This window comes from Python bivittatus, unplaced genomic scaffold (assembly GCF_059951505.1).
Source record: "Python bivittatus isolate LINGU-HERP-01145 unplaced genomic scaffold, Pbiv_v1 ctg000980_np1212, whole genome shotgun sequence".
Taxonomy (NCBI): domain Eukaryota; kingdom Metazoa; phylum Chordata; class Lepidosauria; order Squamata; family Pythonidae; genus Python; species Python bivittatus.
The window spans coordinates 34,718,189-34,735,202 of record NW_028277125.1 but is presented as its reverse complement, the minus strand read 5'-3'; the positions used below and the strand labels follow the sequence as shown (position 1 = coordinate 34,735,202).

General features: G+C 36.8%; 1 protein-coding gene across 3 annotated transcripts; it reads left to right on the top strand.

The window, feature by feature from the left end:
• Positions 1 to 130: 130 nt before the first annotated feature.
• On the top strand, positions 131 to 14,441 carry LOC103067872 (transcription cofactor HES-6-like). Of its 3 annotated transcripts, XM_088132151.1 has the most exons (5): positions 131 to 1,191; positions 9,991 to 10,079; positions 11,109 to 11,204; positions 11,330 to 11,408; positions 13,718 to 14,441. In XM_088132151.1, the coding sequence occupies exons 2-5, from the start codon at positions 10,017 to 10,019 to the stop codon at positions 14,128 to 14,130; spliced, it is 651 nt and encodes a 216-aa protein (XP_087988277.1). In that variant the 5' UTR covers positions 131 to 1,191; positions 9,991 to 10,016; the 3' UTR covers positions 14,131 to 14,441. The 3 variants fall into 3 exon arrangements, with proteins under 3 accessions (XP_087988277.1, XP_007437417.2, XP_007437416.2); XM_007437355.3 differs by lacking the exon at positions 131 to 1,191 and having other exon boundaries at positions 1,690 to 10,079; positions 13,721 to 14,441; XM_007437354.3 differs by lacking the exon at positions 131 to 1,191 and having other exon boundaries at positions 1,691 to 10,079.
• The last annotated feature ends 2,573 nt before the right edge of the window (positions 14,442 to 17,014 follow it).

The following is a 17,014-nucleotide window of genomic DNA, read 5'->3' as shown; positions in this document are numbered from 1 at the left end:
TTTAAAATAAGTTGAAAGTGAATAATACATTTCATGTAATATACTAAATCCAGTAATCCTTATGTCACTAAATTTTGTACTCCTTATAACAAGGCTGTACTCAACATTCTACTAAACAAAACCTTGCTACTGTATTTGTCGTGTGATTTTAGGTTCTTTATCTATGTAAGTATCATCTGAAGCCATCAGGATTTTTGTATTGTGAAGCTATCAGAATTCTGCAGGTATCCTTCTACAGATAGCAGTATGGAATTTCATGGGCCAATGTTAAGAACCTACCCTCCCTGAATAGGCAGAGTCTTCATTACCTGGTGTATTCTTATATCTTCCTCGAGGATTGCTGAAGGGAGAATATTATAGCAGGCTAAAATGCTGCTGGTGACATTTGGAAAAGAAATTTGTTTGAAGTATCAGGCTGCTTGAGGGTTATGCAACCAGCTTCTGTCTACCTCATTTACAGAAATCCTGCCCTGGTCTTCCTGCATCTCATGTTTCTTGCTTAGTCAAGTCCCATTCTCAATAGTATCTGGGGAGAAAGCATAGATTATAGCAATATCTGTTCTACCCCTTGTTTCCAGGTAGCATGAAAAGAGCCTGGTAATATCAGAGCCAAGCCTTGTAGGAGAAAATTAAACTTTATCCAGGAATTACATCTGTTTAGCTAAGCCCTAGTTTTGATCTTAGGTAGGGGTACCTGCAAGTGGTATAAAATACATCTCTTGGAATACTTTCATTAAGAAATTGGGTGGAGTAGGCCCAAGTAAAGATGTCTTACTTCCTACCCCTAATTTCATTTCATCAATAAGTTGGGCAAGGGACTTGGCCACAAAGAATTGGATGGTAGCTGAAATATACCACATTCCTCTTGTATAGAATTATTCTAATGACTAGAGCTACTATAGACCTGGTCTAAAGAAAAACTATAGGTTTATGATCTGGGAGTTAACATATGATCTTATGCCATTAGTCCTTTGTCATTAAGACAGGCATCTAGTATGTTACTGGGTCCATTTCAAAAGGCAGCTTTTGGATTTTAACATCCTAAGTACTTGGGCTATGGTTATTTATCAGGTGATGTACTTTAACATATTGTCTTGGCTTTCTCTGATTTTTAGCTTTTCTCACATGACACTTTCCAGATGGCACTGGAGTTTCCTTAATTCTAAGACACCATGGTCTTTTAGGAGCAAGGTTAGTTTTGGGAGGGTGGCTGACTGAAAAGCTGACCAAATGAGATAAGGCTAGTGGGACTTTTTGGTTTGACAAAGGTCTTAATAAGCAGTCTGAATCTAGCAGCTTAAGAATTTTGCAAAGGTTATTTGATTCAGAAGTAAAACCAATTAAAAAAACCCTAAGACAGTGGATGCAACATAGTATATCATTTAGTATATTCAGCACACAGTTTGTATAACATGTTTTATTAACTAATTCATTTACATTCCAAAATTTATATAATTGCAAACAAATAGGGGAAAAATTGAGATAACCTTAAAGGCTGGTTTAATCCCCTCCCTCCCACACCTGGCTACAAAAGATATAGAAATTGGGGGGGGGGGCTTTAAATCATCTAGATTCAAAGCATATCCTACTTAGCCCCTGCCCAACTCAACCCCACCCCCTTTAGTGACTTTTCACTATCAGGATTCCACCAATATTGGAAGGAGCCAGCCTTGGAGGCAGGAGCAGGAATCTGGTATTAGTGTTCACTCTCTAAGGTCAGAGTCCAACTTCAAAGCAGGATATCTGATTAATCCTATGGCCTCTGAAATTCATATCCATATCCATATAGAGGGACCATAGGATTATTGTATTAAAAATGTGCCTTATTTGAATGTTTTATTATTTTGTTCTTTTTTATTCTCTTTTAAAATATTTATTTAAGATTACCAGCAAATTTATCAGAAATTGTAAGTAGAATGATGTGAGCTTATTTAACTTTTTAAAAGAAAATATGTGAATAAGTGAATAAAGTACATGGCCTATTGTGAAGATGTGTAAAGAAATGCCATCGCTGTTAACCATCCCCAAACCCAAGTATAAGCCAAGGAGCAATGACTCATTAGCAAAAGCCTGTCATACAAGCAGAACATCTGAGATTTAATTTCTGGCATTACCTATCCACAGGACCACAGGCAGAAATGCAGAGTAAGACCCTTCTCCAAGGCTTCTAGATAGCTACTATCGCCCAGAAGAGCCCTGGACCAAATGAACCAATCCTTCAGTTGAGCTCCATGCAGTTTCTTATTTACATATAAAAAGATCAAACAAAGCAGCGTTGCTAGACGCTTACTTATCATCCTACAGTATATTCCTTTTTTCCCATTGAAATCCATAGTGATTTTGTGTTTAGCTTTGGCCAGATGTTATTAGACTGTTCATCCCAAATCTCTCTGGCTCAAAGACTGCGTCTGCCTTGTTTTTCTAATGCTGTAAAGAAGCCTTTGCTCTTTGTGTAAACACATTGCCTGAAGGACTGCCTAGATGGGCTGTGAGCTTGGCTCTTTTTAAAGTCCTGATTTACGGGTGTGTTTACTGCTCTAAAAGATTTTATGCATTCAGATACAATGAGCCTTGTGCTGTGCAGATGCAGGCCCACCACCTGCCTTCAGCCAGCAGTCGGCCTCCCCTACTTAACCCTGTCATTTCCTGGCACCAAAGCCTAACCGTTTGAGCCAGTGGCCATGATCTCTCCAAAAAGATATTGAAACTGCAGAAAGCGGTTCACTGCCAATTTGGTTTGTAGAAAAGACAAAAAAGGACATTGTCTTGTATCCTATGTGGTGTATTGGGAGATTTTTGCAAAGTAAAATTTAGAACTTTTATATAAGTTATCAGTAGGTTGACATATAGTTGCTACGCATATGAATGCCTCTATTCTGTGTAAAAATAGATACTCATATGCCAGTATAAGATCTCAGATACTAATGTTATTATAATCTTATTTTTCCAGATCAGTATTCTTTTTTCCTGGATCTGTACTCTTTTTTTTAATTTTACCATGCCTAACTGTCCTTTCTCCCTCTCTTTTACATAACAGAAACATGTTCTGTTTATAAATACATTTCTATTAATGGCATGGCATTCTTCTGGTTTTGTATAACTGTAACTGTTTTTTAAACTATTTCAGTGGGGTAAATGGAACATCTTGATACAGGATGTTAATTCCCTGATCTATAACTGTCTGAAACACTGGTTAAAAGGACTATTCCAAAAACGTAGTACTAAACTAAAATACCAGGAAAAATTAAATGCAAAGTACATAGCAATATAAAGATACACTTAAAGATACATTCTGCAGCTTGGGGACACTCCAGATAAGTCATCAGCAATCCCCAGAATTTCCAGCTAGCATGGCAGTTGTTGAGATTTGAATCCCACACATCTGGAGATTGCCCAGATTTTGAGAAGTGGCTATAAGTTATTGTACCGCATTGTAGCTCATAGAATCAAATAGTAGTTCCCTTACAGTTATCTCAAAAGCTGTCCAAACGTTTCTGTGATAGTGCCAGTCTCAACCCTGGACCTGGAAGGTTTTGTGGATTATTCTTTATTATATTGTAGCACTGCTACTTCTTCTGGTATGTTTCACAAATTTAATTTAGTTCTATTCCAAACTTTAAAGCTGCAACTTAAATAGGATCTTCATTTAAATTAGGGCTACTATATTTCAGTGACTAAATACAAATCTATAAAATAGCTACTAGGACTGTGCAAAGCTTTAGAGTGTTGCTTTGCTTCAATGATTCATTTACCTACCTCTTCTCTTATAGAAGTAGTTGTGGAAGCTCTTATGCATTTGTGCTGCTAACCCCCATGCACAAGCCACTATACAGGGCTATTAAGAATAGTTGCTGGTTCATGCCTTGCTTCAGGTGATATCCTTTGAGTTATAAACCAGAATGGCTGGGTTCACAAATCACATAAAGCCTTGTTTGTTTTAACTATGGTGTGTTGAATAAGACACAATGACAACATTCATACAGTATGCCAAGTCAGAAACTATGATGGCTTCACTTAACATACTAAGCCAAAGCCAAATTATGGCTTAGTATCATATATTTAATGCAATCAAAGTCTTACTGAAACAAAGTGCAGATCCAATATACAGAACTGAATATTGACTAGCCCACTGGGTTCCACACATACTAAGTCACAAATTAATGAAGCATGTTTAAGTGTGTTGTATGAATCTAGCCCTTGCGGCTAGTGTGTTGTACTCCCAAAATTAGTTTAATAATATAAAATATGGTTAAATTAAACATGAGTAAGCATATCATGAAAACACAGCTATTTTATTTCAGTCTACTTCATGTGCCATTATGAGGTTAAACTTCTGGTGGCCAAGCCACTCTGGGCCTTTGAGCCTGGAAAAGATAAAATGTAATAAATTAAATATATTTATTTAGGTAGATTTTTTTAAAAATCATCCTGGTTGGAATGAATGTACAATGATGATGCGTAATGTGAACAGGAAACTATAGATTCATCATTGTCAACAAGCCAACCTTATCTATGCTTGAAAAGTTATTAAACCCTGACAGACTTTTGGAAAACTCCTCTCACTTCTACTCATTCTCTTTTTAGTCCCACTTAAAGTAATGTCTCCTAAAGGAATTCTGAAAATGAACAGAATTATCATTATTCCTGGTAAACACATCAGCTGTTTTGAAGTCATATGTTTATATATACTATGTGTGAATACACACACACACATCCACATGCACAGACACACACTGGGATGAGAAACCTATCATTCTTAAGAGATTACTGATCCTTGACACCAAGCTGATCCAGGTAGCTTGTCAGTGGTGAGGGAGAGAGTTGCATTCAACAACATGTAGAACACCACAACTTCTCCACTCCATACAGTGATATTTTTCTTAAGTTGCTCATCTCAAGAATCTTGACTGGATTCTTCTTAATAAGCATAGATACCTCTCATTGTCTACTGCTCATTCACATCCCCTCTGCCCCTACCAACACCATAGTACTGCACAAGTCCTGACTTTTATGGAACTGAGGTTAAAGGCAGTCCATAGTCAACAGGACTGAATTTAGCTGCTCAAACCTGGCCAAGCATGCTTGACATGGAAGCTCTTATGAGATCCAAGGTTGGGGTATATATCCTGATATAAGGACATAATGAAGAATCATTGGCTGAAAGAATTGTGGTCCCTCTCTAGTCTCTCTTTAAGTTGGATGATGATATTCATAGGATGATTTCCTGACAGTGTTCCTTGAACCCCAGGTAAAGAACCACTGCTGCCTTAAGTCCTGACATATACTAGTTTTGTACAATTTTTTTAAAAAAAATCTGATGGATTTGAACCATCTGTAAATCATGAATTATGAACCCAGCATTTTGGACATTGCTCAGATTAATAGAAATTGCAAAGCAGTTGTGCAATGTGGGGAAGGCCAACTATGCCAAGCAAAGATATGTAGGAATTCTCTCCTATCTTTATTTTGTACACCAAATCAGAAAGGGTTAATTTTCTCTACTGGCCTCACTGGTGGACTTGCTGTCCATTTTCCTGCTGGCGATTAGATTCTTCATGGCTATTAGGTTGGTTTGAATAACTTCTTTGTGAATTAGAGTTTTCCCACGTCCCTCCACAAGCCGAGCAGTCGCGTGTCCTAAGTCAGAAAGGAGTTGGAGCCATGAATTCGTAAAGGAACCTGATTTTTAAAACTTTTTAAAAAAACTAGACATCTGCCTTGGAGGGGATTCACTAACATCTGCCATATTTTTTTGTTTTGTCTGCTAGTTTCAAGCCTCCCTTTCTTCTCATCTTAGAAAAGTACAGGAACAGATGTTTAACGTTTTCTTTTAAAATAATGTGAAATATAGACAAATACTGAAAAAAGGGAAGGAGGGTTAAGATGAACCCTCCACTGTTTTGGGAACCCAGAAAAAAAATATAGTTTTGCAGCTCAAGGGAATGTAACTTTTTACTGAAAACCAGGCAACATAAAAAGGAGAAGAAAACAAATCACAGAGTAGACCCTTGAATAACGTACAGACACAGTTGCATTTGCATTCCTATTTCCCACTCAGTTACACAGACAAATATCATACTTTGCCTGAATGAGAATGATTATGCAGTTTTCCAAGTTTCAACACTATCCATAAATGAAAAATTAAAAAAAAAATCTCCAGCTATTCAGTATCATTCTGTAGGTTCCTATATGAATAAAATTTTATGCAAATACAGTAATCACATAGGGTAACAGATCTTGGCCTACAGCAAGTAACAGATTTGGGACCAGGTAGATGCATGGAAGATTTTTAATTTGATACATTTTTTTTAATTAAGAGGTATCTGGAAATTTTATAGTTAGGACTAGAGTTGCAAAGTTGAGAGGGTTTTTTTTTTTAATGTACTTTTTTACCTACATGCATTATGTAATGAAAACAGCTTTTCCCCTGAAAGTCTTAATAGCTATAAGTGGGAAAAGGATAGACATGGTTTAGGATGGAGAAATAGTACTACTCCAAGAACTGCATCTTCAATCTACATTGCTCCCCAGTTTCTTTCTTCATCTCTAATTTGGCCCTTACAGTGACAGTGTCTCCAGTGTCTCCAGTTCAAGTATTAGTCAAGAACTCACTCCAAGATTCACACACTGTAGTAAGTCATGAGGCAGTTGGTTTACTTTTGGTTTAGTATATTTAGTATAACCCAGATACTATGGGTTGTGAGCCATGGTTCATGGCTTAGTATGGCACATAGTCAATCAAAAAATGGTGTGTGAATCCAAGCGATTCTGCTAAGTCAATGAAATGCAGATAAAAAATGTACAGCACAGTACTATGTGACAACTCAGTTTTAGACTTAACTTTGTTCCCAGTTGTGCAGAATAAACATAGGGATACTATAATAATGTTGATCCTTCATAACAGTAAAACAGAATCATACACAAACAGGCAAAAGAATTATGTATCCCTCAAGTCTAATATGAAATATAAAGAAGTCATTTAGAACCTGTATTAAAGGAAACTTGATCTCATTAGAACTTGCTAGCCCAAAATTGCCATCCTGAATGCAAAAATAATAGAGCATTTTTTTTAAACTTCTATAGTTTGTTTACAAGACTAGCTCTTTACTGGAACTAAGTTATTTAACATGCAAAGGTATATAGAATCTCTTGATGACATCAAAAAATCTGTCTATAATATAACATAAACTTCTATAGAACTAGTGAATTAATCCACTCTGGATTACTCATAGAATTATAGGATGAATGGAAGTAGTCTCCATTATAATGCTAATCTTTACTCATAAGCCACAAAGATCATGAAAAAATAGTGACCTTTCAAAATTGAGCAGATATTTAAGCAACAATATTTAATGACTAGAAAAGTGTCTATAAGTAAAAGTTCCATACATTTACAATGTTATGAATCCCTGTCCATAAGAAGTTTCCAAATTATTTCAGTAATGGCTCCAATGTATTGACACAGCACTTTTCACACAATGCAAACCAAGTTGTAGATTGTAGTATCAATGCAAAATAGTGGTCTTCTGAAATTGTGCAAGTAAAATAAACTTTGCACTATTGTTATTTTAAGTATTTTTTTTAAATGTACCTTTCAATAGTCATTAAGCAAATTGCCTATGGCAAAAATGCATGTTTTCAGGACTACCTTTCCACCACAGACTTCAAATTAGTGGCAAGTTTATTTAGTTGGAAAGTCATTGCAACACTATAAGCTATATGTTTCTCAACAGAAATGATTCTACCTAAGACAGTTCTCTGTTTCTGGAAAAGGGGTTGGTGTATCTTGCTATGTCAAGCAGGGTAGCTCTGCTCATCAGGATATAATCAATCCACTTTTCATTGTTCCTGATTCTGAGGACATATTACTCCCACCAAAGATAACACAAAAGATACATCCTTCAGCATCATAGTCATAATCTACTTTTCAACAGGCTGAAAACAAAACCACGTGTCTGATGTTTCTCAGTCCTATCTTCTTCTATATACTGTATATGATATGATTAGCCCTCAAGATGAGTTCCTGGATCACCAAGTGTAACAATAGTTTCCTCTTTGCTACTTTCTGATATTGAAGAAATATTCATTAGATCTAGTGAGGATTTCGCAAGAAGTCAGGAAAAAAAAAAAATAGAGGCTCCATAACTCTTCTCCAGGATAGAAGATGTATGTTTGCATGCAGCAAAAAGTGAAAGAACAAAAGTTTTCCTTAAATTTTCCACTGAATAAATTGCATCAAGAGTGCAGGAATATAAAAACTATTTTTTTTTCTTCCTGGCGTTTTTCCCGCAGGTGCAGGGTCTACTTTTTCTAACTTTCCTAATGTAGAAAACCATGTAGATCAATGGTTTCCTAATGCAGAAAACTATGTAGAACCTTCCTAATGTAGAAAACCATGTAAACCAATGTCATGCTTCTGGTTCTTTATTATTACTTTTTAAATTTGTTTTTCCAACATGCATTTTTAAATCCAATCTTCTAAAGTTAGAATTATACTTGTTAATGATAAACTTACAGGTTAGAGAAGTAATTTGTAGAATGTATTTATCCAAGAAAATCAAGGTATTTTTATACAGTATGAAAACATGGTGTTAGTAGGTAGAAACTGATATCATTTAACCTATCCTTGATACAACTCATCAAATAATTATATACAGGTTTGACAATTCCTGAAAACTGTTATGTTAATTAAAGAAATATTGTAATAGATTGTACAATAGTTAACCAATTCTCCACCTGATTTCTTGTTCTACTTTAATTTGTTCAAAGTAAGTTTTGGTTTTTAAAGATTATTTTATGGTGTATTTGAACTCTTAAAGATTGATACAACTTAAGACAATAATATGTATTTTAGAAACCTATGGTTAGAAATCCTATGCACATATTCCTAGGAATAAACTGAATGTTCACAATGAAACTTATCTAAAATAAACATCCCTAGGACTGATAATCCTCATGTCACCTTTAAGGGCTACTGATATATGACACTAATTATTAAGTCTGCTGTTACATTTTGGAGTGGGTATTCTATTTATAAATTATTATCACAGAAAAATTCCAGGATGTATTCCCCAACCCTTTCTGTGGGCAGCAATAACTTTTCCATCATGGATTTATAATGAACCAGAAAGTCCCTTTGTAGTCAATGGGTAGACAAAGGGACCGTGCCCCTGATCCAGTGCCTGACATCACATAGCTTCCTCAGCCCTGCTCCTGATGTGCACATGTGGAGAATGATCATTTGCAGTGAGCAAAGCTTCTCATGCAATCTTTTCCTATGGTGATAATTCATCTGTGGAAAGATATTGGGAATGGTGCCCTGAAAGTTCGCAAGATCATGAGCTGTGCAGCCCCATGCTCTCAAGATCCTTCCAATTAAATATGACAAAAGTTTGACATTCACTAGTCATTGTACTGAAACTACATTTGTATTCAATGTATGAAAGAAGGCAATACAGAGTTCCTGTCTAAAGATTTGTAATGCTGGCTCAAGCATTTCAAGGGGCAGAAAAAAGGTGAGCAAAGAAAAATCCATATACAAAGCTAGTACATCCACTAACCCCAATAGCCCAGGTATTCCTCAGTAGGTTATGATTTGGATTATTGGTCCCCCCCCCCCCTTGGGAATCAGTGCTGATTGAGGAGGGAGCCAAGTAATCTCCAGCACTTGTTTTCTGCCTCCTCCTTAAACAAAAGATTTCTACCAAGCAAAGCTTTGGTGGGGCTGGACATCTGTCGCTCTTTAGGCACTGTGTATGTGTGTGATCTGGCCATTGATAAGTAGTGACCTGTCAGCCTTGATTGATGGCCACAAGCCTCTGGTCTCAACCCCTCCTGTGGGAAAAGGAGACCAGCTAAGCAATTTCCTCATTCACATGCTAATACCCAGCTATAAATGCAAGCAGAGCGCAGCACTCATGACAGAGAAAGCTCCAGAAGGCAAGGGGAGAAGCCAGCTGCTATAGGGCTTTCTCCCTTTTCTCCCCTAAGCCTTAAGGTGGACGTGCAGGACTACAATGACAGCTACAACCCTAGCCAGCAGTGGGCAGAAACTTTCCAACACCAAAGAGGAAAGGAAGGTATGTCATATTTTATAAATAAATTCAATATAAGAAACTTTCCATCCAAAGAGACCAAATAAGGTATGCCATATTTTTTCAATGGCTCTAGGGAGTGTGTTAAAGAGCTGTCTGCACATATATGTTTATTATCTACAAGTGTTTCTATGCTTTTCCAAGGATGACTTCCTTCTAGTGGGTAATCACTTATCTCGGACCCTTGATAGAAATAAGATCTGTAAGTGCATGCAGCAGGTAGAGAACCCAAGGTGCAAAATGATGCACTGTGCAGAAGTGCTGAGTGTGGATCAATCTATTTATATACACATAGGTATTAAATATATAGTATAATAGAGCACTTCTTTGGCTGTAGGATCCAGTAGAAAAATAGAGCTATATAAAAGCAGACAATATTTATGGACAGTCTTAAAACTCAAAATGTATATTGTTAGAAAAATGAAAAACATGGGGGTACTGACTGACTTGGGTAATCTACGTATTATGATTTTCATCACAATAACTTAAAGCTCTTTAGGGTTAAAAAGGTTGGCTGAGTGAAGAGTAGCCAAGGAATACAAAGCTATCAATAAAATCTGACATTACAGTATATGAGATAAAGGGAAAGCAGATTATACTTCTGAGTTTTAGAAACTGCACTCAGAAACCATTTTCTTGATAATGGGGTTGTTAGCAATTACAACACTGCAACCCTTTTTAGACTGATCTGAGAATATGCTTCACTTACTAAAGTTAAGACTTACTTAATATATATGCATATCATATACCATCAGTTTGCTTGACTGGATCTATCTAAAGCTGCGCTAGATATGTGGGTGTTATAACAGAGAATGTTCTAGAATTGTAATTATTTAACTACAAATATTGCCTGACAGTTCCTATATATTTTCTGCCATTGCATGATGAAAGAATCTGCTTTGAAAACCCATGCCTTTTCCCAGTGAAGGCCTATGTGGATTTGAACTGAGAAATCCAGCAGCTCATAGAATGATCCACAGTGCCATTCCTAATATTCCTCATTAATTGTTTCAGTTAAGAAAACCTTTGATTGAAAGGAAACGAAGAGAGAGGATTAACAATTGTTTGGACCAGCTCAAAGAAACAGTTGTTGGAGCCTTTCGGCTTGATGTAAGCAGAGATTTTAACATTTTTCTGCTCCCACTTTTCCCCATTTCCATCTATGTTTCATTTTTCAGCAGCTTTCAAAGAGGATATTTGTTAATAATTCTTGGTGTTATTTCATTTTAAAATAGCAATCTAAACTTGAAAAGGCAGATATCTTGGAAATGACAGTAAAACATCTCCAGAATATCCAACACAACAGAAATATAGGTGAGTAGATGTTCTGTACCTGTGTACTGGCTGCAGCTACTTCTACTTTATATATGAAACCCAACTCAATATTTTGGCAAAGTTGTCCAAAGAAATAATGAAGCAGAAATGAGAGAGAGAGAGAGGAAACAAGAGATGTATATATCTAGCTTCATATTAATGAGGTTGTACATTCTATACAATGATGACACAGCATAAAGATTGTGGGAAATGACCAGAGACATACACACAAATAGTCTGAGTGGACATTTCTTCAGAATTTTATTGGGTTCAAGATTCTCAGTTACAAACCTCCCTGGCCCCTTTTTCCCATTATTCAGGGGGTGCAGTGTGTTCTTCACAGAGTTAATGTCATAATGTCGCCTTACCAACACAATGCCTGTTACTGTTTCGGCCAGATTAACCATGCGCCTTAGCCGTGGCTTCAGTTCTTAATTAACCCTTTCTGGGTGCTTTAGGTTTCTGAACTTTAGTCTGGGCTGAGGCCCAATCTGTGCCTCCTGCTGGGGTCCTTGAATTACTAGCCCCTCCTGGCTTGGCACTGTCTGTTGCCACAGCTCTTCATTTTGGTTGCCACCAGCCTTCTATTTCCCTGGAGTTGTTGGCTGCCATCAGGCTGCTTCTGAGCTCCAAGGCTCTGGAGGAAAGAACAGCCCCTTCTCTTTCTAGTCCCCTCTACTCCCAGCTAAAAATGCTATGTTTGAACTGCTTTGCTTACTATGGCTGTGCAGGGATCACTGACTTCTCTCCTCCATAAGCTTGCCATATACAGTACTTCAGTAGCCCATGTTAGGTACCTTTTACTTCGTCGTACTATATGGCTGCTGTCCAAGTGTTAGCTTCTTTGATAGATAGACCACAAGGAGAGTCTCCATCTTTACACAGTTGTACTAACACTGCCTTCTGTCCTACATCAGAAGTGGCTACCTCAAGAGAGGAAATTCAGGCAGAGGCAAGTCCCTGAAGAACAGGGCTTTGACATAAGAACTCTTTTAAATCTTCAAATGCTTTTTGGTACTCTGGAATCTACTTATCTGTTTTGGTCCTTGTTTTCAGGTTGGGTCAGTAAGAATATAAGCCTGAGTGGAATAATTGGATGTAATATCCAGTTAGCCCTAGCAAAGTTTTTATCTCTTTCTTAGTCTGTGGGAATTTTGCTTACTGAATGGCATTCAGCTTCCCTAGTTTGAATTTAGGGAATTCCTGTTTCCCACTAGGAACCCTAGGTATTTTAACTCTTGATATCACAGGCAACACTTAGCCAGCTTTATTCTAAGTGCACGCCAGTATATCATCAGAGTAGGCCTCATATATTTTTCCCTTGCCAGGATTTTATCCATAAATCTTTGGAACATGGCAAGGCCTTGTGTGCGCAGAAGGACATTTTGCTGAAATGAAATAGCCTTGGGGGTAGTGAATGCCATTTTTTCTCTTGTTTTCTTTTTCAATGATATTTGCCAAAATCTTTGCCAAATATGGGAACTTGCTCCATCTTTCTAGAAAATTGAGGCATTGGATAGCATTGGATAGCTGTTGAATTTAGCAACTAATTTCACATGTCATATGCCTGCACAGAATTGAATTTCAGCACTTGGCTTGGATACCAATACGTTCAATCACATCTAGGTTCAATTTTTCTCCACCGTGTCCTGTAATCTCTCTGGTAACCAGTAAGGTCTTTGCCAGATTATTCTATGTCCCCTGTATCAATGACATGTACCACCAACATGGTTGCTCCATACAACTTCTCAAAGTAGTTTAGAAGTTTGGAATATTTTTTTTCCAATATTTGAAAATGGCTCTGGCATAATGGGCTTCCATATCATCAAATCTTTATCCTGTAGCCCTTTTCTCCTTATAAATTGGTATTTTTTACATGCCTAACAGTGCCTACTGGGATCGCTTTCTATTTTCTGCCAGTAAAGTTTATTTAATATATGGTAGAGTGTTCTTTCTTTATTTAAATGTTCCCCAAAAGGGTTTTCCTGTGCTACCTGGAGAATTCTTTCAATATACAAGTGCTACCAGTAGCTGAACATTCCCTTGCAGAAAAAGATTTTCCTATATTTGGTCCAGAATGTTTTTAATACATTCATAGGTGTATTATAATTATAATCTTGTTTGCTGACCTGTATCATGCCTATTTGCAAATGAAGTTTAAAACAACAATTCCAATTATGTGCTGATAGATAATCCAAAACAGGAACTTAAATTCAGAATAATACCTACTATTATGGGAAAAGAGCCAGTCCAACAGATTTGAGTTTATATGCATTTAATGATTCAAAGCATCTCTCTTCCTCATTTAGCAGATTCTAAAATGGGTCTTGAAGCTCAGCAGAGGTACAGCACTGGATATATTCAGTGCATGCATGAAGTCCACAACCTCCTCCTGACCTGTGACTGGATGGACAAGACACTTGGAGCACGATTACTGAACCATCTGCTAAAATCCTTGCCCAAATCCAGTGAGGAGACTTGCAAGGCAGACCTGAAGTCTTCCACTTCAGTGAACGGCAAGGGAAATACAACAGGGTCCAGCCAATCTCAGGATCAGTTCTATCCAGCCGAAGTCAAACTGGGATTGAAAAAGTCATTTCAGCCACAACCACCATCACGATGTAGTCAGCATGAGTTGCCACCTCCCAGGGAGACCTTGCAACCTCATTTTGCACATAATAGTGTTAACATGGGGTCATTGGATATGTGGAGACCATGGTAAAAATGTCTTCAGGAAAAAAATTCTTTCTAATCTTAGACCCTCTTTTATATGTATCTTATAGATATGTCTCTTTAAAACACTTTTTGGAGCAAGTCTGCTCCTGTAGGTGTACTAAAGACCAGGGTACTTCAAGCCGGAGGAAATCTCTATGTAGCCTGCATTGTAGAAGGCTGCTATTATATTGTATTTATTGAATACATCTAAATTATTTTATAGAATCTTCTCTGGGGCTGTTTAGTGCATATGACATATAATGTTCCTTTTCATATGTTATTAAAAATTAACAATGGATTAATAAAAATAGAAATACAAGACACTATCATTTGTCCATCGTTTATATGGTTCTTTTCTAAACTCTCCCTTGTACATACCCCCTTCCCACCCTACCCCTTAACCCACCTCTCTTACAACAATAACAGTATGGAATATGCAGCATAGTTTATTTCCATTAATTCAGTGAAAATAAATGAAAAAGTCTTGTCTCTGGTATCTTGTTTTCTCCAGGCAGAATGCTTTAACCAAAACAAATGGAGGAGCTTCTAAGCATTTTATTTTCACCAGTCACTTGAGATAGTTCACTTTTTCAAGAGTGTGCACCACTTGATGTTGCTGACTGTAGAAGCTGGGACCCTCAGGACAAAAAAAAAAAAAAAACCCTGTGAGATCAGGTAGAACTTTACAGCTTTCAACAGAATAATAAAAATGTATAATACACCTAAAGTAGCTTGTGAACATATTGCTCTCTATTTTTATAGACTCTGTTTTAGTTAAGCTATTAACGTATTAGTTATTGGAGACATTTAGATTTTTTTTTTTTAAGTACATGGTTAAATTTCCTTAGAACATGAGACTCCTGGAGCTCTAAACACAGTAATATATCTTCCAATCTTCCTCTGTGTAAAAGAGTTTCTGTATTTCTCTTTACTAAAAGCACATACATCATAGTATCCCCAATTTCACATCCTTTAGATATTCCCATAATTCCCAACCAGCAGAGCCAAACTCTGGTCTCAACAAGTCTTGCTGGCACCAGATTGGAAAAGGGAACCTTTCAATAAACAGTCTGCATACTAATTAAGGATCCTCCTCAGGAATATGAGGCTAATTATACCACTGATTTAATGAAGATTTAGAAGAATGAATGTTATCACCTTGCATGTTAATACTTTATTTTTTGTGAAACTCTTTTTATTTTTTATCTTGCCTTCCTGAAGACCATTAACAATGATAGTGCCAGGATGGCAGGATCAGCAGCTGTCTTTATGAAAAACAGATATGTAATATCAGTGTTTAACCACTCTCACTTTTTCAGCAGATTCATAGAAACATTATGTTGGCACAAGCTCATCATTTGGTTGTTTTCCATACAGGCTGATACGTAATTCTTTACAACCTTGGCACAGAATGCATTTCTTTTAATCTGCCAGCATTTTTACTAGTGATATGCTTATTGAAAATTCAGTGGGACATGAAACTCTTTACTAACTTGTATTTTCACACTGCAAAAACTTAATGTTGTTGAATTTTGGTTAATCAAGTAGATGCTGAAGATAGAAGAGTACTGTCAGAATATTCATATGTTTAAAGTACTTAAAATAAATTAAGCAGAGTCCTAGGTTACAAATCTAGATAGTACAATTGTTTATTGAATAGTATGGACTAGATATTATTTGCTTCATAATGCCATTATCCCAATTGATCCTATAATCTTACTCCACTTCAGTGATATGTATGAAAAACTGCACTGGGCTGCCTGAGTGTTGTGGTTTAAACATACCTGTATTTGTTGAAAGACAGCCTTTGCAGAAAATGGTGTTATTTCAAAATAGCAGGAAGCCTGAATCTAATTTCATACACCAAGTCAACATTACCATTATCAAATGAGGAGTGACATACTCATGCCATTAAATATATGCACCACCCACCTTGTACTGTTTGTTGCCTAACTATTGTGAACCACCCAAGTCAGGCAGATTCAGGTAGTGTCTAAATATATTTGAATACATGCATACATACAATTTAAGTTGCTGATCATTGTCTCAAGGGAGCAGTCAGTCTTCTCTTTGGGCCAGGACTGATTGATTGGTTCTTCTTTCAGTCCATGGCACTAATCATAACTGTCTTGAAATCTCTATTCAAAGCTGCATCTCTTTCTTCCCTGATCTTACTCAGTATTCACAGCCATATATTACCACTGGAAAGACCATTGCTTTAACTATTCTTTGTTGTCACTGAACTATTTTTACCCTATAGTGAATTACTTCAAACATAAGTCCTGCTTGATTCAGAGGGGCTTGCTCCTAGATAAATGTGTCCAGATTTCAGCCATCATCTGAAAGAACCCCATGCAGAGTAGCCTTTGCATCTGCCATTTTTTATTTGTATGCAAAAGTGTGACTTTGGATTGTTAAATTTACTCATTACACTGAATCGTGATTTGCTTAAATGATGGTTTAATAAACCATAATCGGCTGGGTTTAGTAACATATTAAAGCCATGAACTATCATTTATGGACCACTGTAGTTGAATTCTTACATCATGTTGGGCCAAAATGAATCAAATCATATTATGGCTTCATATGTTGAATAATTCCAGCCAATGTTGCTTCATTGATGGATATGTGGAAATTCCTTACAGTTCACTACAATCTACATCCCAAGGACAGTCTTACAATGGAACTTAGCAACTTGCTCAATTCATGACTTGCTCACAAATTTCACTATGGTTTATTTCCACATTAACATGTTGAGGCTAGCAGAAAGTCACGTGGTAGAAAACCAATTAAATTTATAAGATCTCATAACTATATGTAAGAGCTAATTATACCTGTTATCCTGCTTTTCCTGCCTAAATACCTCATACAGCTAGGCTTGGCAGCTGTGT